The 21584-nt window shown below is 34.7% G+C and overlaps 1 protein-coding gene across 11 annotated transcripts in view; it reads right to left on the bottom strand.

Annotated features, from left to right (window-relative positions):
- Window positions 1-21584, bottom strand: part of MYO9A (myosin IXA) — a 257752-nt gene that overhangs the window by 153364 nt on the left and 82804 nt on the right. For all 11 annotated transcript variants that reach the window (XM_076004523.1, XM_076004524.1, XM_012768294.3 and 8 more), the window contains 3 exons: window positions 21062-21151; window positions 12833-12949; window positions 10157-10291 (listed from right to left, as the gene is read on the bottom strand). In XM_076004523.1, coding sequence (XP_075860638.1) covers window positions 10157-10291; window positions 12833-12949; window positions 21062-21151 — 342 coding nt within the window. The remainder of the gene's footprint in view (window positions 1-10156; window positions 10292-12832; window positions 12950-21061; window positions 21152-21584) is intronic.

Here is a 21584-nt window from a genome sequence, read left to right on the forward strand (position 1 = left end):
GCCATGACACTCATTGTAGCTTGGGCAACAAAGCAAGACTCTGTCTCAAAAAAAAAAAAAAAAAAAAATCTTCTATATCCTTACTGATTAGATATTAGGTCAGGGAAACTGTCACTCTCACTTTAGAGTTAGTTACCACTGGATGCCCACAAAAGCACCAATACTATCCTCTTCACTGATAATTTTGAAAGATTGTTCTATCAGCTACTAAGTGGGTATGTTAAAACATTCCATTAAAATTACAAATGTTTCTTCTTTTAGTTTTATTAATTTTTGCTTTATATATTTTAAGGCTATGTTATCAGGCACCTATAAATTTTGGATTGTATACTTCCTAATGAACTTATCCTTTTATTTACTTTTTTTCATGTTTTTTAAAAATTTTTATTAAATTTTCTTAGCTGTTTTTCTTTCCATACAATCCATTGTTTGCACTGATCCTTTTAAAATTATGAGATATTCCTTTTTATCTCTAGTAATATTTAAAATATAGTCATATCTGCTTTTTGTTGTTAAAGTTTGCTAAATTTTTTCCCATCCTTTTACTTTTAAAATCTTTCTTAAAGTGGCTATCATGAGCACCAAACAATTTAGATTATATCCAGTCTGACAATCTTTAGCTTCTAATTGGAGCAATTAATCTATTTATATTTAATGCAATCACTGATATTTCTGATATTGAATCCACCATCTTACTATGTGCTGTTGATCCTGTTTTCTTAGCATTCCTTTTATATTTCTTTCTTGTTTTCTTTTGGATTGCTTAAGTTGTTTTTACTTTACTTATCCCCTATATTAACTTGAAAAAGGTTTTATATTCTTTTACTATTTTGTGGCTGTTCTAGAAATCATAAGATGTACCCTTAACTTACCAATGTTAAGCAGAAATAAAATAAATCTTCTATAATTTAGTAGTTAATGCAAAGATCTTAGAACACCTTAAATTCCATTTACTTCCCTCAGATGCTATTGTTCTCATGTATTTTAGTTGTATTTAAACATTAAATGATAAAAGTTATTTTTATCTTTGTCTAAGTTGGTTAATATTCATTTAGACTCAGCCACATTTTTATAATTTTCATTGTTCTTCATTCCTTCCTGCACCTTTGAGCTGTAATCTGGGATAATTTAGCTGCTGCCTAAACAACATGCTTCAGTTTTAAGAAAAATATCCTATTGTCTTCTAGCTTTCCCCGTTTCTACTGAAAGACTGGCTGCCAGTCTTATTGTTAGATTATAAAGATGCAGATGTTGTACAAGGGACTAATAATTAGAATATATAAGGGAACTCCAACAACTCCACAGGAAAAAATCAAATAATCTGATTAAAAATGGGCAAAGGATCTGAATAGAAATTTTTCAAAAGACATACAAATGGCCAATTGGTATATGAAAAAATGTTCAATGTCATTAGTCATCAGAGAAATGAAAATCAAAACTATAATGAGATATTATCTCACCCCAGTTAAAGTGACTTTTATCAAATATCAGGCAATAACGAATGCTGGCAAACACATGGAGAAAGGGGAACCCTTAACTCTGTTGGTGAGAGTATTAGTGCAACCACTATGGAGAACAGTATGGACGTTCCTCAAAAAACTAAAACTACCATATGACCAGCAATCCCACTGCTGAGTATTCATACAAAGGATGGGAATTCAGCATATCAAAAACATATCTATATTTCCACATTTATTGCAGCACTAATCACAACCGCCAAGATATAGAATCAACCTAAGTGTCCATTCATGGATGAATGGATAAAGAAATTGTGGTACATATATACAATGGGATATTATATAGCCAAAAAAAAAAGAATGAAATCCTGCCATTTGCAATAACGTGGATGGGCTGGGCGCGGTGGCTCCCTCCTGTAATCCTAGCACTCTGGGAGCCTGAGGCGGGAAGATCGCTTAAGGTCAGGAGTTCAAAACCAGCCTGAGTAAGAGTGAGATCCCGTCTCTACTAAAAGTAGAAAGAAATTAATTGACCAACTAAAAATATATATATTCAAAAAATTAGCCAGCCATGGTGGTGCATGCCTATAGTCCCAGCTACTCGGGAAGCTGAGGCAGTAGGATCGCTTGAGCCCAGGAGTTTGAGGTTGCTGTGAGCTAGGCTGATGCCACAGCACTCTAACCCGGGCAACAGAGTGAGATTCTAACTCAAAAAATATATATATATACATAATAACATGGATGAAGTGGAGACAGAGAGTAGAATGACAGTTACCAGGGGGTCAGTAGGGTAGGGAGGAGGCAGGGATAAAGTGGGGATGGTTAATAAGTGCAAAAATATAGCTAGATAGAATGAACAATATTCGATAACACAAGAAAGTGACTATAATAAACAATAAGTTAGGGAATACTTCAAAATAACTAAAAGAGTGGAATTAAAATGTTCCTAACGGCCGGGTGCGGTGGCTCACGCCTGTAATCCTAGCTCTCTGGGAGGCCGAGGCGGGCGGATTGCTCGAGGTCAGGAGTTCGAAACCAGCCTGAGCAAGAGCGAGACCCCGTCTCTACTATAAAATAGAAAGAAATTAATTGGCCAACTAATATATATACAAAAAATTAGCCGGGCATGGTGGCGCATGCCTGTAGTCCCAGCTACTCGGGAGGCTGAGGCAGGAGGATTGCTTGAGCCAGGAGTTTGAGGTTGCTATGAGCTAGGCTGACGCCATGGCACTCACTCTAGCCTGGGCAACAAAGCGAGACTCTGTCTCAAAAAAAAAAAAAAAAAATGTTCCTAACACAAAGAAATGTTAAATGCCTGAGATGATAGATAGCCCAATTACCCTGATTTGACTAATTGATATTGTATACCTTTACCAAAATATCACATATACTCTATAAACAACTATTATATACCCATAATAATTAAAAATAAAAAATCTTTTAAAAAAGACATCTACATCACAGACTTATGATGGTTCAACTTAGGATTTTTTTACTTTACACTAGAGTTAAACTGTGGCAATTTCCATGTACTTTGAATTCTGATGTCTTCCCAGGCTGGTGATATGTAGTCCATGAGATCTTCAAACACTTTATTATACAATAGGCTTTGTGTTATATGATTTTGCCCAACTCTGAACACATTTAAGGTAGGCTATGTTAAAACATCATGTTTGATTGATTAGGTGTATTAAATGCATTTTTGACTTAAAATATTTTCAACCTACAATGGGTGTATCAAAATGTAGCCCCATTATAAGGTGAGGAGCATCTGTACTGCCTTTTCTGTCCTCTGGCTGCTTTTCAGATTTTTTTAATTGTCTTTAGTTGACCATAATGTTCCCAGGTACAAATATCTTTGTATTTATCATGCATTGGATTCTCAGAGCTTGTCAAATGTATGCTTTTTGGTATTTTGTTTTGTGTTCTGACAGTTTTGGAACATTCTATACCATTCTCTCTTCAAATAAGGCTTCTATCCTATTCTATTTCTCTCAAACATGTCTTCCCAGAATCCCTATGGCATATATTAGATTAGATCTTTTCACTACGTTCTTAGCATGTAAGTTTCTTAGAGTATAAGTCTCTTATACTCTTTTTATTTTCCTTTTGTCTTCATTCATTAGGCTATTTTTTTCTCGTCTATCTCCCAATTCACTAATTTATTCTTTTTTTTTTTTTAAATATTTAAACAACATTTTATTTATTTATTTATTTTAATTTTTTTTTAATTTTTTTTTTTTTTTTTTTTTTTTTTTGAGACAGAGTCTCGCTTTGTTATCCAGGCTAGAGTGAGTGCCGTGGCGTCAGCCTGGCTCACAGCAACCTCAAACTCCTGGGCTCAAGCAATCCTCCTGCCTCAGCCTCCCGAGTAGCTGGGACTACAGGCATGTGCCACCATGCCCGGCTAATTTTTTATATATATATCAGTTGGCCAATTAATTTCTTTCTATTTATAGTAGAGACGGGGTCTCGCTCTTGCTCAGGCTGGTTTTGAACTCCTGACCTTGAGCAATCCGCCCGCCTCGGCCTCCCAAGAGCTAGGATTACAGGCGTGAGCCACAGCGCCCGGCCACTAATTTATTCTTAACCTATATCTAAATATTAAATACTGGCCAGGTGTGGTGGCTCACGCCTGTAATCCTAGCACTATGGGAGGCTGAGGCAGGAGGATTGTTTGAGCTCAGGAGTTCAAAACCAGCCTGAGCGAGACCCTGTCTCTATTGAAAAAACAGAAACAAATTAGCTGGGCAACTAAAAAATAATAATAATATATATATATATATTATATATATGTATATATAAATAAATTAGCCGGGCATGGTGGTGCATGCCTGTAGTTCCAGCTACTCAGGAGGCTGAGGCAGAAGGACTGCTTGAGCCCAGGAGTTTGAGGTTGCTGCGAGCTAGGCTGATGCCACAGCACTGTAGCCCAGGCAACAGAGTGAGATTCTGTCTCTAAAAAAAAAATTAAAAATAAATAAATATTAAATACCATCATTAGATTATTCTTAATTTCATTTTACTTTTTAGTTCAATATTTTCCTAAATTTGGAATTTCTGAATAGTTGATAGTTCTTTAATAAAATACTTTCAAGTCCATGTCTGATAACATCATTATCTAGATCTCCTATAGTATTGTGTATTGTTTCATTTCTCTTGGTTTTATTCATGTTGGTCTGCCTCCATGTATGTCTTCTCTCTCTCTCTCTTCTTTTTTGGACTGAGTGCGAGATCCTGCACATGAACAAGTATAGAAACAATTTTAGCAGTAGGATGATATCGTCCTCCAGTGGAGATTGATTTGCTTGTGTCAGGAGGCTAAGGACATGAGAAATTGTACATTATTTTAACCTAATAAGGCACTGAGATGATTTTAAACTGAGCTTCAGTCCCTATGATGCCTGATCTATTTCTGGTTTACCTTTGGGGGTCTCAACCTAAACTCTACAGGAGTTACCAAGGACCTCCACCTTGCTTTTAAATCAGGAAAAAACCGGTTAGGTCCCCATATCCTCAGGCTTGACTCTTTTAGAATCAACAACACTCTACCGAAATAGAGAAATGTCTCTAGGAACAAAGTAGCCCCCAAATGCTGGGGTCACTTCTCTAGATTTCCTTCTTATAGTCTAGACCCTATAAAACTTCACATATTTGAAGGTATTCCTATGCCTTTAAGCATATTTTGTCAGTTTTTCTGGTTGTTTTCCCAGGTAAAGTTAGTCATAATTTTCTAGTCTGACATCACCAGAAGTAGGATGGACAAAAAGAAAAAACTTGCTAGATTATGAGCTTCTCCTCAAATAAGATGCCTGTATTCTAAATTTTCTACCTTCAGTGCCTGGCATATTACTATTATTCAATGAATCAATAGTGTGAAGGATAATTCTAAGCAAGTAAAGGAAAGAAAAAGAAGGCAGTATTACAAATGATAACAGAAAACATACAGTTGGCCCTTCCTGTTTACGGGCTCCATACTCACAGATTAAACCAACCACATTATCAAATATATGCAGAAAAATAACAAAATAAAAAACAAATAAAAAATACAGTATAGCAACTATTTTATAACATTTACATTGCATTAGGTATAAAAAATTGAGATTATTTAAAGTATACAAGAGCATATATAGGTTATATGCAAATGCTGTGCCATTTTATGTAAAGGACTTGAGTATCTATGGATTTTCACATTCTTAGGAGATGCTGAAACCATTCCCCTATGGATACTGAGGACAATTGTATTTTCAAATCTCAGAAGCCTCTTTCAGTCTGTCTCTTATCTGATGTTATCTCTACCACTACCTTGACTAAGGGCTCAGAATCACTCACCCAGTCTACAGTCATGTGGCATGTGATAACATTTTGTCAAGGACAAACAGGCATGTATGATGGTGGTCCATTAAGATTATAATGGAGCTGAAAACCTCCCATCATCTAGTGATGTCTTGATGATCCTAACCTTATGTAGGCCAAGGCTAATGTGTGTATTTATGTCTTAGTTTTTAACAAAAAAGTTTAAAAAGCTAAAGAAAAATCTTTAAATAGATAAAAGCTTATATAACAAGGACATAAAGAAAATATTTTTGTACAGCTATATAATGCATTTGTATTTAAGCTAAATGTTATTACATAAGAGTCAAAAAGTTAAAAACATTAAATGTTACTTGGAGACTTTCTGTTTTAAAAAAAAAAAAAAACATTAAATGTTTATAAAGTTAAAAAGTTAGAGTAAGCTAAGGTTAATTTATTATTGAAGAAAGAGGCTGTGCATAGTGGCTCACATCTGTAATCTCAGCACTTTGGGAGGCCTACATGGGAGGACCACTTGAATCTAGGAGTTTGAGACCAGCCTGGGCAACAGAGCGACACTCCGTCTCTACAAAAAAATAACATTAACAACAAAAAAAATTAGCCAGTCGTGATGGCACGTGCCTATAGTCCTAGCTACTTGGGAGGGTGAGGTGAGAGGATCTCTTGAGCCCAGGACGCAAGGTTATAGTGAGCTATGATTGCACCACTGCTCTCCAGTCTGGGCAACAGAGCAAGACCCTGTCTCTAAACAAATTTTTAATTAAGAAAAAAATTTTTTATAAAGTCAGTGTAACCTAAGTATACAGTGTTTATAAAGTCAATAGTAGTGTACAGTAATGTACTAAACCTTCACAATCATTCAGCACTCACTCGCTGACTTACCCAGAACAACTTTCAATCCTGTAAGCTCCATCATAGTATATGTTCTATACAGGTGTATCATTTTTTTTTCCTGAGACAGGGTCTCATTCTGTCACCAAGGCTAGAATGTAGTAGAGTCATCATAGCTCACTACAACCTCAAACTCCTGGGCTCAAGTGATCCTCCTGTCTCAGCCTCTCTAGTAGCTGGGACCACAGGCACATACCACCACGTCTGGCTAATTTTTCTATTTTTTGTTGAGATGTGGTCTCACTCTTACCCAGGCTGGTCTCAAACTCCCGGTCTCAAGCGATCCTCTTGCCTCAGCCTCCCAGAGTGCTAGGATTACAGGCATGAGCCACTACACCAGGCCCATTTTTTATCCTTTATACCATATCTATACTGTACCTTTTCTATGTATAGATACATTTAGATACACAAATACTTAACATTGTGTTACAATTGCCCACCATTTTCAGTAGAATAACATGGTATGCTGTCCATGTTTGTAGACTAGGAGACTAAGTGTGTAGTAGGCTACATCTAGGTTTGTGTAGGTACATTCTAAGATGTTCCCACAACAAAGAAATCACCTAACAACACACTTCTTAGAACATATCCCCCATTGCTAAGTGACACACAACTATACTTCGACTGGTTCAGACTATCTCCTTCCCTCCAGTTCACTGCTCTTCAATTCATGTTCTACAATTCCAATTCAAGCCCCCTGCTAAATATATTTCAAATAGTTCCTCATTCCCTAAAAGAAAATTCTAATTTTCGCTGCATGACATACATGGTCCCATTTTGGAATATAATGTTACCTTGCCTAAAATATCTTTTCCCCATTGACAATCCTGTAAGCTCCAACTCAATATTCAAAACTATATTCCAGAATCACCCCTAGGAAATCTTTGCAGACTTCCAGGTAGTTCTAATCAACTTCATCCTTTGTGTAAGTACTTTACCTTATATTTGATCATCGCACTTCTCATCCTGCATGGCAATATAATTATCCCTCTCCCAATCCTATGTACCAGCTATGTACTTCTTCTAGACAAAATTTAGAACTGAAAAAATAACAATATTCAAGATTTTCCCCACAAATGCATCTTTGATGCTTTATTTTTATCTTCTTTTTTCTTAATTGATTTTGTATTCAACTGAATTTAACAAATAATCACTGGGTACCCATCTCTTATCAGGTAAATTTCATATTTAAACTATCGTAAATTTCTTATTCCCAGCAAATCCCTTTTAAGTGGAAAAGTTAGGGGAGGGAAAGAAATGGAAAATAATATAGATAGGATGGTAAAGAGGCATAAGGTCTCTAAACTTTACATAAATTATATCAAAGACATACCCATAAGATCACAGAATATGGAAGAGAATATTAAGACTTGAGAGCAAAAAAAGTTAAAGCTTAGAATATAAGTCTTCTGATACATAATTCAACCACATTGCTCAAACTATGACATTCAGAAAGTAGCAAGTAAATGAGGAATGCCCACCCTCTAGAAGTTTTGAGGACCTTTTCCATAAACTGCAGGAGTTTATTTTTATATAACACATTTATGGCCAAAGCATTTCTTCCCCATATAATCTAGACTTCTTGAAAAGGTAAGAATAATTTCAATTCATAATAAGAGAACACCTTTCTTCTTCAAAAGCAATTTAAGCCATCTTCTGTTTAACGGTCCATAGAGCAATTGATACTTTGTTCTGTAAAACGGAGAACACACTCAACAAAAGGCATTCCCTCACCCCTCCAATACATATATTTATTTACAAGAGATAAAATATATTAATTTAGTATGTTAAGAGCCCTAGTGTGAATCAAGAGACCGAGATAGTAATCCCTTCTTAGTTCTTATTTAAAAGCAAAAATTACAGAGCCAAGTGTTAAGGTTTGAATACTAGCTTTAGGTATCACCTGTAAAACTAGAATAAAAACAGGACTGTCTTACAAGTAACACTATGTAAGTGTTAGCTGATATTATAATAAATAATATTATCTGGCTGGGCACGGTGGCTCACACCTGTAATCCTAGCACTCTGGCAGGCCAAGGCAGGTGGATCACTCAAAGTAAGGAGTTCAAAACCAGCCTAAGCAAGAGCGAGACCCCATCTCTACCATAAATAGAAAGAAATTAATTGGCCAACTAAAAATATATAGAAAAAATTAGCCGGGCATGGTGGAACATGCCTGTAGTCCCAGCTACTCAGGAGGCTGAGACAGAAGGATTGCTTGAGCCCGGGAGTTTGAGGTTGCTGTGAGCTAGGCTAACAACACAGCCCTCTAGCCAGGGCAACAGAGTGAGACTCTGTCTCAAAAAATAATAATATTATTATATTATAATAATAATATAATAATAATATTATCTTTTAACAGTTCTAGTGTAACGTCTAGCTAAAAGGTTATGTGTTTCAAATTGTCAGCATTCATCAAGGTGGCCAGAAATAGTACTGTGGCCAGAAATAGTACTACTGTTAACTATCCGTTATACCTTTTAAGCAAAAAAAGCCATTATGCCTTTTATGCTTAAAGCTAAGACAGAGCGCAACAAGCTCGAATGATGAGGGGCTTGGTGATAGAAAGATCTTTTCTCCCCACCCCCCCTTATTTTATAGACCTGCTAGCTGTTGTGGTTGTTCTGTTCATTCTCCATTCCTCATCATTTGCCTTCAGTTCAGTGTGATAAACCCTGTGTCTGCCTATGTTCTCATACATAAACTGAAATTCTGGGTTATAATCTCAACCTGGTACTGATTTCAAACTCAGTTTAGAGGAAAGGCCCACATTTTCTTTCACCTTCCTTTACCCTAATAATTCTCACGGAAACTGAAAGTTTACTCTTTTTATATGAACTCAATCTTGAGATTCTCAAGACAAAATACTTAGTTACCCACTTGGTCTCCCCACATTATCCTGTTTCTTTGTATCCAAACTCTGTGTTGACTCAAGAGTCTATTAATAAGCTCCACTATCCCATCCTAGAACTAAGAAATCAAAGCAATCAAACAAGCATACAGTTAGTCCTCCATATCCACAAGGGAATGGTTCTAGGATTTCCTGCAAATATCAAATCCACATATGTTCAAGTCCCTTACACAAAATGTCTTATTACAGTCAGTCCTCTGTATCCACTGGTTTGTATCTGCTGTTAATTTCAACTGGATTTGAAACCTGAATACACTGGAAGGCCAACTGTATTTAACATTACACAAAATGGCCAAATCCATAGTAACAATTAAAAATCACACCACCAACAAAAATCCAAAACAAACCTATGGATCTCTTCATTCAAAGATGCACTCAAATAAGCACATGTTAGCAAATCTAGATGGGGACTATAAAACCCTATATGACATGGCTCAAAAACTAAGCCCTGATTTGTCATCTGCTTATAATGATATGTGGACCACAATATCTACATTGAAACATAAGATTTTAAATGCTTATCATAAATATGACTCAAAAATCTATTGGAGGGGGTTAAGCATACACATAGTTAGGTACTCACTTGCTCCAATTTAAAGATATGCTGATTAAAGTAGTGTTGTAAACGTTCATTAGCAAAATTGATACAAAACTGTTCAAAGCTGTTATTTTCATAATCTTCAAACCCAAAAATATCAAGAACACCAATGGACAAAGTCTGTAAAACAAGAGAAAACACTGGTTAAAAAATGATGCTCAAATTTATATAATGAATAATATCCACAATATAAGTAACAAAATGCTCAAGTCCTCTGTAGCAGTGGAAAGGGGATTGTTGTGGGCCAGTGTTCAACCAAAATATACCATGAATTAAAAGTATTTTAGTTCTCTTTATCTTCATCTTTCTATTTTAATCCTAATTATTATAAAAATACATCTAAGGCCAAGCATGGTGGTCCACGCCTATAATCCCAGCACTTTGGGAGGCCAAGGTGTGAGGATCATTTGAGGCCAGGAGTTCAAGACCTAGGGAATATAGCAAGATCCTGTCCCTACCAAACAAAAATCCAAATTTTCAACACATATAAACAATAGATTACTTTACAAAAACATACACAGCAAGGTTAGTGGCCTATTATCTTTATTTTAAAAATCCATTAACTCCAAGAAATCTCTAAACTCAGAAATCCTATACTCCAAGAAGGAATGGAAGTAACAGGTTATGAGGAAATCAAAAGTTTACTTAAGTGAGGGATCAAAGAGCTGAGTTACTCCTGGCTATGCCAAGAAGACCATGTAATGTTTCCTATTTTGACTTCTATATCTCAATAAATGAAATTCTGCTTTAAGAACAAAACTAACAGGTCTATTTAATCAGCTGCATGCAGAGTAGAAATGAAACTAGATATCAGAACATATGCTTCCTTAAAGTACAAAAATTTTATAAAGAAAGGTACAAGGTAAAATGTTGAACAGTACTAAATATTACCACGAAAAACAGCAATTCCTTTCTTATCATCAATATCTGCTCCCTAAAGTCAACATCATTCAAATCTTTTAGCTGTCTGGTAGAATAGACAACATTAACTGTATTCTATTTCTTAATATTTTACTTCTAGAAATTATCTTTCTACTTTCTTACTATGGATGACAGAGATTTGACTCTAAAACCTGCATAAACTATTCTCACCACCCTGACCCCATTCTTGAAATACAGTTGTATGACAATTTTGGTTGAATAAAAACAACTTTTTTCTATTGGTGCTAAGAGACATACTGGGCAAACTGATGTAATAAGTGGTAAGTAGTAAGATTTTTTTTTTAAATCTGTACTAAGAGTATTTTAATTAATTTTGATTGAGTCTAGGTCCTTAAGAAGAAAAATGAATAATGTCCTTCAAAAATAAGTCAATTTGATAAATTAGATTATAATTTAAATTAATTTTTATAACTATAGGTTTATTTGAAGTATGAAAAATTACTATAAGAGCAAGTTTACATTTAAGACAGTAGGATTAAATAATAAAGATGACATTTCTAATCAGTTTGACAAGAAAGACTATTTCATAAAGGTTGTTAAAAAAATAAAACTGGATTTGAAATGATTAAGCTAAATACCTATAATTTGCCGTATTAAAAATAAATTCTAACTGGAAAAAAGCTTAAACATAAAAAACCTTCATTTTAAAAGTATGAGAATAAGTATTTTGTAATCTTGGGCTAGAAGAGGTCTTCCTATGTAAGTAAAATAAATACATAAAACTCAAGACTAAAAAGGAAAAGAATGACAGAATTAACCAAAAAAAAATTAACAACATAAGGACACAAAAATAGACAGTACAAATAAATCTTGAAATTCCAGTAACTAAGAGAGAAAATACTTGCAATATATATCAAACTATAAGTCTCTACAATATCTAAAATAAATAGCTTCTAAAAGGGAGTAACAAAAAGACAAAATAAAAATAATGCAAAGATATAATATGGAGAAGAAATAAAATAGAGAAAATATGAGTATACTCTTAACTTTCATTCAACATTGAAAAGATACAATAAAAGAAGAGAACTTCCTTCATCAGATTAGGATACGTAAATACTGATAATATCCTTGAACACCATAGTTTTAGGCAAAAAAAAAAAAAAAATACTGATAATATCCAATGTTAGTAAAGGTGTAGGCTAAAAGGCACTTTCATATATTGCTAGCAGAAATGTACAGTCTTTTTTGGGAAGCAATATAGCTGTAGCTACCAAATTTTTTTAATATATATTATATATATCCTTAAATCTAGCAATTCCACTTTGAGGATTTTATCCTAGAGAAATATTTGTAAAAGAATATTTGCTACAGCATTGTTTATAATGATAAAAATATTTTAATAGATAGGTTTATGGTACACATCATACTATATATTATACAATTATTAAAAAATAACAAGGTCCAGATATATAATGATATAGAAGATATTTCAAGAGATCCTAGGGTAAAAAATAAAGTTTAAAACAATAGAGATTACATAATTCTATTTATACTTTTAAAAGCAACTCTCAAAATATACATCTTCAGAAGGTAAATAAATACGTAGGATAAAAGGTCTGGAAAGACAAAACAGTTCCTATGAATAGAGAAATAAATAACAAAAGTAAAAGTGATTCTTACTTATTACTCTACATCATTTTGTTTTTAAATTTCATGTATTAACTAGCTTATTAAAACAGTTTTCAAGGAAAATTACATTATAATCCAATGTATCATTACCTTGGTATCATGCTCTAAATCTTTACTATTCAAAAGTGCATGATTAATTCGAAAAACTATCCAGTCAAACAGGGCACTATATAGAGACTTAGCCATGGAGTTCCTCACTGTTACAGCCTGAAAAACAAGAAAGGCATTAGGAGTATATGTGGAATTGACAATGATATGATTGAGATACTATAACAAAGTGTGTCTTGCTCTCACTCAAGAAAGAAAACTTAGTATCCTGAATTAGAAACTAATTTTTCTATCAATATAAATAGCCTATAATTGAGGTTTTCTACAGGTACTCAGTAATTTAGTCCAACTCAGGCAATCTAGGCTAAAACTGCCATGAAAGATAAGAGAAACAAAATATAGGTCACTTCAAAACACTTTTACTAAAGATTGAGGCATATATTTCCCCGAAGAAAGAAGGTATAATTAGAAGTTTACAAACAAATGACCTTGCCAGCTAAAGTGGGGAAGAGTATTCTAGGTAGAGGAATAAATCTGTTAGCAAAAAAGCATTAGTATTTGTGGAATCCTAATCACATTCTTAAAACATACATATAGTACAAGCACCGTTACATTCCTAGTTGTCATCAGCTTGTCATCCTCCGTAGCCTCTAGAATTATTCCATCCCCAGACAAAGTAAGAATTCCTTCATTATGGAGTTACAAAATTTATTTTGTGCCTCGCTTCAAGCTTTCTCCATTTTATGGTAATTCTCTGTACTATCTGCTCAAATTTTTCTGTTAAGTCTGAAATTGTTCTATAAAAATAAAGTTTATTAATTAAAGAAATTCACCATTTGTAAAGCACTTCAATTTACAAAAAAAAAAAGTTATGTATCTTAAATTGAGTACTAATACTTAGAAGAATACAACTCCTAAAAATTTACATATTAATTATGTAGGGGTTTTTTTGGAACTTGTATATTCAGGTACATATTTATATCCCTCTTCTGAAGTGGAGGAAATAGAGAGTAATGATTAGGAGATAGACCACCTTCTGTTCCCAGTTTTTCTACTTATTCTGTGTAACCATGATCAAATTAAACCTAGGCTAAAGCTTACACATCTGTAAACTGGATAAAATACAATGACCTACTACATATGTGATAAATTAATTTCTGAATATCAAGGAAAAAAATAAAAGCTTCAAGTTTCTAGACCAAAATATAAATGCCTACATAGGAAAGAGAAGACTGGTATCAAATCCTCTCTCTTCAACATTAGAAGCCTGAAAATAACTAGAAGATGTTTATAGAGTTCTGAGAAAAAAAGGAATGTGACTCTAAAATTCTACTCCTGAGCAAGTTAACAAAGTACAATCATACCTCAGTATCTGGGGAAGTGGGGGGGATTGGTTCCAGGACCCACCCAGGATAGCAAAATCCAAGGATGCTCAAGTCCCTTATATTAAATGGCACAGTGTTTCCATATAACTTATGCACATCCTCTGTACACTTAAAACCATCTCTAGATTACTTACAATACCTAATACAATGTAAATGCTATGTAAATAGTTGTTATACTATACTCTTATTAGTATTATATTTTATGTTATATTGTTATTTTTTATTGATTTCCCCCTGAATATTTTCAATTTCCAAGTGGTTGAATCCTCAGATGTGGAACCCTCAGATACAGAGGACCAACTATCCAGAAAACTAATAGCAGATCGGTATATGTAGTAGAATAGCATTCTACTTTTCCCAAGAAGGAAAAAAAAGGAGGAGGACAATCTGATCAAACTCAACAAAAGTAAAATATTTTAAAACTAAATAAATAAGCATAAAACAGAATAAACATTAAAAAAACTTTATTGTGGCCGGGCACAGTGGCTCACACATGTAATCCTAGCATTCTGGGGGACCAAGGAGGGAGGATTGCTTGAACTCAGGAGTTCGAGACCGGCCTGAGTAAGAGCGAGATACATGATCTATCACAATAAAGTTTTTTTTCTTTTCTTCTTTTTTGGAGACAGAGTCTTGCTCTGTCAGTCTAGGTAGAGTGCAGTGGCATTACTGTAGCTTAATACAACCTCAAACTCCTGGTCTTGAGCAATCTTTTTGCCTCAGCCTCCGGAGTAGCTCGGACTAGAGGCACATACCAGGACACCTGGCTAATTTTCCTATTTTTAATAGAGACTAGGTCTCACTCTTACTCAGTCTGGTCTTGAACTCCTGAGCTCAAGCAATCCTCCCACCTCAGCCTCCCAGAATGCTAGGAATATAAGCATGAGCCACTGTACCTGGCTACCATAAAGTTTTTACATGGATTGAATTTTTCAGTTCAAAGACAGACCTTCAGATTAAGATAAAAATTAAAGCCTATTTACAGTATTTATGGTTTATATGATGCACCATTTATAAAATACCATAACAATATTATATCCAGATATACCAATATAATACCTTTTTACTGCATAACTCCCAATTTTATGCTCTCAACTCTTTTCTCTGAAAGGCAGTCCTGCCTATGATAGCTTAATTTCAATAAGACCAAATACCACGTAATATTTTCACATCCAAACAAGATCTCATTTAGTGTTTGCTAGCTAATTGAAGGGTACCAATATTCTTACAGTTGTGTAAACCAGACTTAGGACTCATCCTTGACATCTATTTCTTCCTTGCCTCTAATTATTCAAGTCAATTACTAAGTCCTGTTGATTTAATCTCTAATTTTCTTTTTAAATGCATACATTTTTCCCTTTTAGTATGTTACCATTCTAGACAAAGCAAATATTTTTCTCCTTACTACTACAGACTCTGAACTCATCTCTCTGCATCCAGTCTTGCCTTCTGTGTTACGCACATCCTAAAATGTCCCCAAGATTCTTATCCCCTGGGGTACATGTTCTATATAATCTCTTCCCCTTAAATGTAAGCAGAAGTATAAATACAACAGATTTCACTCCCATAATTAGCTTTTGTTATATGATAAAGGTGAAGGGATTTAAAAAATTTGAGGGGTCATATCAGGTGATTTTTTGAGCCTAACTAAAAATTATTAATAAAAACACAGTAATTCTCAATTTCTGCTTTGCAAAGAGAAAATAACCTTTAAAATAATATTTACAAATTTGATTGTGTAGTTTATGGATTACCCAAGGCTTTTCTTCTAAATTTTGTTTTTGTATTTGGCATCAGGTTTTCTTTTATTTTTTTTATTTCAGCATATTATGGGGGTACAAATTGTTTAGGTTACGTGTGTTGCCTTTCCTCCCCTTCCCCCCCACTCCGGAGTGAGAGCATCAAGCATGTCCATCCCCAAGATGGTGCACATCACACTCAGTATGTATGCATACACCCGCTCTCTTCCCCCTCCCATCAGCCCAATGCCCAATAAATGTTATTCATATATTTCCACTTAGGTGTTGATCAGTTAATACCAATTTACTGATGAGTACGTGTGGTGCCTATTTTTCCATTCTTGGGATACTTAACTTAGTAGAATGGGTTCCAGCTCTATCCAGGCAAATATAAGAGGTGCTATATCACCATACATATACCACATTTTATTAATCCACTCATGTATTAATTAATGGGCACTTGGGTTGTTTCCACGTCTTTGCAATTGTGAATTGTGCTGCTATAAACATTCCAGTGAAAATGTCTTTTTTATAGAGTGTCTTCTGTTCTTTGGGGTAGATGCCCAGTAATGGGATTGCTATATCAAATGGTAGATCTACTTGTATTGCTTTGAGGTATCTCCATATTGCTTTCCACAGAGGTTGCACTAGTTTGCAGTCCCACCAGCAGTAGATAAGTGTTCCTATCTCTCTGCATCCACGCCAACATTTATTGTTTTGGGACTTTTTGATAAAGGTCATTCTCACTGGAGATAAGTGATATGTCACTGTGGTTTTTGATTTGCATTTCCCTGATGATTAGAGATGTTGAGCATTTTTTCATGTGTTTGTTAGCAATTATTCTGTCTTCTTTTGAAAAGTTTCTGTTCATGTCCTTTGCCCACTTTTTGATAGGGTTGTTTGATTTTTTCTTGATTTTCCTGAGTTCTAAATAGATACTAATTATCCGTCCTTTATCGGATGTGTAGCATGTGAAATTTTTCTCCCATTCTGTAGGTTGTCTGTTTGGTCTCATAACAGTTTCTTTGCCTGTGCAGAAGCTTTTTAATTTGATCAGGTTCCATTTATTTATTTTTGCTGTTGATGTGACTGCCTTTGGGGTCTTCTTCATAAATTCTTTTTCTAGGCCAATGTCTAGAAGAGTGTTTCCAATATTTCCTCTAGAATTCTAATAGTTTCATACCTTAGGTTTAAGTCTGTTACCCAGCGTGAGTTGATTTTTATGAGAGGTGAAAGATGTGGATCCTGTTTTAGTCTTCTACATGTGGCTATCCATTTTTCCCAACACCATTGATTCAATAGGGATTCTTTTCCCCAGTGTATATTGTTGTCTGCTTTGTCAAAGATTAGATGGCTATATGAGGATGGTTTTATATCTGAGTTCTCTGTTCTGTTCCACTGGTTGGTGACCCTGTTCTTGTGCCAGTCCCAAGATGTTTTAATTACTACAGCCTTGTAGTATAGCTTGAAGTCTGGTACATTGATACTTCCCATTTTGTTTTTATTGCCTAGGATTGCTTTTGCTATACAGGGTCTTCTCTGGTTCCATACGAAGCATAAAATTATTTTTTCTCTATCTGTGAAAAATGATGATGGTATTTTAATAGGGATTGCATTGACTCTGTAGATCACTTTGGGTAGTATAGACATTTTAACAATGTTGATTCTGCTGACCCACGAGCATGGTATGGTTTTCCACCTATCTATGTCCTGTGCTATTTCCTCCCTAGTGTTTCATAGTTCTCCCTATAGAGGTCTTTTATCTCCTCAGGTAAATATATTCCTAGGTATTTTATTTTCTTTGTTGCTATTGTGAAGGGAATTGAGTCTTTGATTTGGTTCTCACTTTGACTGTTATTGGCGTATATGAATGCCTCTGATTTGTGTGTACTGATTTTGTATCCTGAGACTTTACCAAATTCATTTATCAATTCAAGGAGTCTCGGCCGGGCGCGGTGGCTCATGCCTGTAATCCTAGCACTCTGGGAGGCTGAGGCGGGCGCATCATTTGAGCTCAGGAGTTTGAGACCAGCCTGAGCAAGAGCAAGACCCTGTCTCCACTAAAAATAGAAAGAAATTAATTGGCCAACTAAAAATATATAGAAAAAATTAGCCGGGCATGGTGGCGCATGCCTGTAATCCCAGCTACTCAGGAGGCTGAGGCAAAAGGATTGCTTGAATCCAGGAGTTTGAGGTTGCTGTGAGCTAGGCTGACGCCACGACACTCAGCAACAGAGTGAGACTTTGTCTCAAAAAAAAAAAAAAGAAAAAAAAAAAGAGTCTCCTGGTTGAATTCTTGGGGTTTTCTAGGTATAATATCATATCATCAGCAAAGAATGAGAGTTTGATCTCTTCTGCCCCCATTTGGACACCCTTAATTCCTGTCTCTTATCTGACTGCTATAGCAAGGACTTCCAGCACTATGTTGAACAGAAGTGGAGATAGTGGGCAACCTTGCCTTGTTCCAGTTCTAGGTGGAAATGCTTTCATTTTTCCCCATTTGGTATGATGTTGGCTCTGGGTTTGTCATATATGGCTTGTATCATTTTTAGGTAAGCCCCGTCTATGCCTATTTTGTTAAGTGTTCTTATCATAAAAAGGTGTTGAATTTTGTCAAATGCTTTTTCTGCGTCTATTGAGAGGATCATATTGTCTTTGTTTTTGCTTCTGTTTATGTGGTGAATTACATTTATAGATTTGCATATGTTGAATCATCCCTGCATCTCTGGAATGAAGCCCACTTGGTCATGATGGATTATTTTGTTGATAAGCACCTGGATTTGGTTAGCTAGGATTTTTTTTTTGAGAATTTCTGTATGTATATTCATAAGGGATATTGGTCTGTAGTTTTCTTTTTTTGTTGCATCCTTTCCTGGTTTTGGTACCAGGGTTATGTTCACTTCATAAAATGTGTTGAGGAAGATTCCATCCTTCTTGATGTTGTGGAATAATTTCTGCAGGATAGGCATCAGTTCTTCTTTGTAGGTTTGGTAGAATTTGGGTGTGAAACCATCTGGTCTGGGACTTTTCTTTTTAGGAAGGTTTTTTATTGCTGTTTCAATTTCAGTACTTGATATTGGTCGGTTCAGGAATTCTATTTCTTCCTGGTTGAGTCTAGGAAGGCTGTGTGTTTCTAAGAAATTGTCCATTTCCTCCACATTTTCCAGTTTGTGTGCATAAACGTTTTTGTAGTATTCATAAATTATATCTTGTATCTCCGTGGCATCAGTTGTAATTTCTCCTTTATTGTTCCTGATGGAGCTTATTAGAGATTTTTCTTTTCTGCTTTTCATTAGTCTAGCCAATGGTATGTCCATTTTGTTTATTTTTGCAAAGAACCAACTTTTTGCTTTATTAATCTTCCATATAGTTTCCCTGTTGTCAATTTCATTTAGTTCTGATTTTACTTCTTCTGCTGGGTTTGGTGTCAGTCTATTCTTTTGTCAGCTCTTTGAGTTGATTCATTAGGTTGTCTATTAAGATCATCCTGGGTTGGCCTGAATTAATCACAGAAAGCTCTTCAAAAGGAATTGGAGTCTTGCTATCAGAAATTCTCCTATAGAAGCAAACTGCCATATTCTAGGCAAAGTCGAAAGGCAAGAAACAGCATAATCCTTTAGTTGCTGAGAATGGCCCCTGACTGACAGCCAAAAACAACAAAAAAATCAGGTACTCCAGTCCTACATGCACAAGGAACTAATCCTGTCAACAACCTGTGAACTTAGAAGGGAACCTCAAGCCTCAGACAAGATCACAACCCTGATGGACACCTTGATTTAAGCCTGCTGAGACCCTGAGCAGAGAACCCAACTAAACCCAGACTCATGAACCATGGAAAGTCAAGATAATAAATCTGTGTTGTATTAAGTTGGTAAGTTTATTACACAGCTGTAGAAAACTAATACACTCCTCCAAATGATTCTTCAAACTGCTGCCAGAGTGTTCCATTAAAAACAAAAATCTAAGAAACCTTTTTTGCTTAAAATACTTTAAGAGCTTTCTGTTGCTCTTTAGATAAAATACTAAAACCTTTAAGGACTGCCACCCATAATACCCATTAATATCTTTTACATTTCTGAGCACAAAAAAGGGTTTTCAAATGTTAAACAAAATAAGTAAATACACCAAACAAATACAAACAAAAATAAAATCCATGATACAAAATGATTTCAGCAAGCTGGATCTAATGTTAAAAATGTAAATAAACATACAAAAAAATTGTAATGAAAAAGGTTATAAAAGAAAACATAAAAGCACTGAACCTTTATATTAAAGAACCTTTATATTAAAGAAAACTCTTAAAGATTTGGCTTTTTTATTGTTTAGAAAGGAGCTCTTTGAGTGGGGAACTATAGAAAATGACATAAGAAGAAATCTGGACTTGGAGACATAGTTAGGACAGACCTAAAAATTGGGATAAATGGATCAGTGTCAACCTAAAAAAATATTCTCTAGAATTCAATCACAATGTCCTCACTTCTGTGTCTTCTAATCTCATATTCATGTCCTATTTTTATAATAATTGTCATAGTTTGATTTGTTATTGCTTTTATAAAATTACTCCATAAAACAGTGACTTTTCAATAATTCTCCTGCTTCTATACACCTGGAAGCCTCAGTATATACATACTATTTAAAGCCATGGGACTGAGAAATATAAACTAGATAAAGAATACAGAGAAGAAAAAACAAAGACTGTGTCCTAGGGTACCCCACTTTTAGAGGTCAAGAAAAAAAGAAAAGCAAGCAAAAAGAACTGCAAAGGAGTGGCCAACAATGAAAAGAGTAAACCAGTGAAGTACAATGTGCTAGATGATGTCTCAAGGAAGAATAATCAATTGGGCCAAACACTGCTCATTTATAATTTTATCTAACATCTATCCACCCCATATTAACCATATGAAACTTAAGAATGGTGAAGAAATTAAGGACCTTGGAGAAAAAATTCAAGCCTACTGCTTACAATCAAATTCAACTTTAAGATTCCAAGTCAGTGGAAAATCCACGATCAAATTTCAAGGACCTAGAAAATATTTCAATCAACACTTTTTGTTGTTGTTATTTTCATTTTCTTAAGAGAAAATAACACAAACCCAAACTTCCACAAATATTCAGTATGCTTTAATTTCAAAGAAAATCTGTCATACCTCCGCCAGCTTGTATGGTAAAATAAGCTTTTCTCCCACTGTCACTGTTTTCCTTGTAACTAATGCTTCAAATAGCATCTCTTCTTTAACCTATAAAGCAGAAAAGTAAATTCACTATATAAAATTAATGATAATGGGCTGAATTATCTTTTTGAAAAGCCAAATAGAGAAAAAAACCTTAATGATATAAGTAAGTGCATAACAGAGGAAAAAAGAAAACAAAGAAAATACATGTGGCAATTTTAATACTGGCTGAAGTGAAATTTACGTGTCACACTCACCCCACTTCCCAGTCCCCAAAAAGAGGAAAGAAAGAAAACAGAGGGTAAATAAGACAAATAGGTCTTTTATTTTTAATTAAATTTGCTTTCCGATAATAATAGAGAAATATATTTCACTGTACAAGATACAGAAAATACAGAACAGTTCAAAAAATGTTTTAAGATGATCAACTATAATCCCACAAACGGGAGATAAGTACTAAAAAGTGACAGCAGTTCTTGAATTCCAATACGTACTTATT

The sequence above is a fragment of the Microcebus murinus genome, chromosome 6, assembly GCF_040939455.1.
Source record: "Microcebus murinus isolate Inina chromosome 6, M.murinus_Inina_mat1.0, whole genome shotgun sequence".
Classification (NCBI taxonomy): Eukaryota; Metazoa; Chordata; class Mammalia; order Primates; family Cheirogaleidae; genus Microcebus; species Microcebus murinus.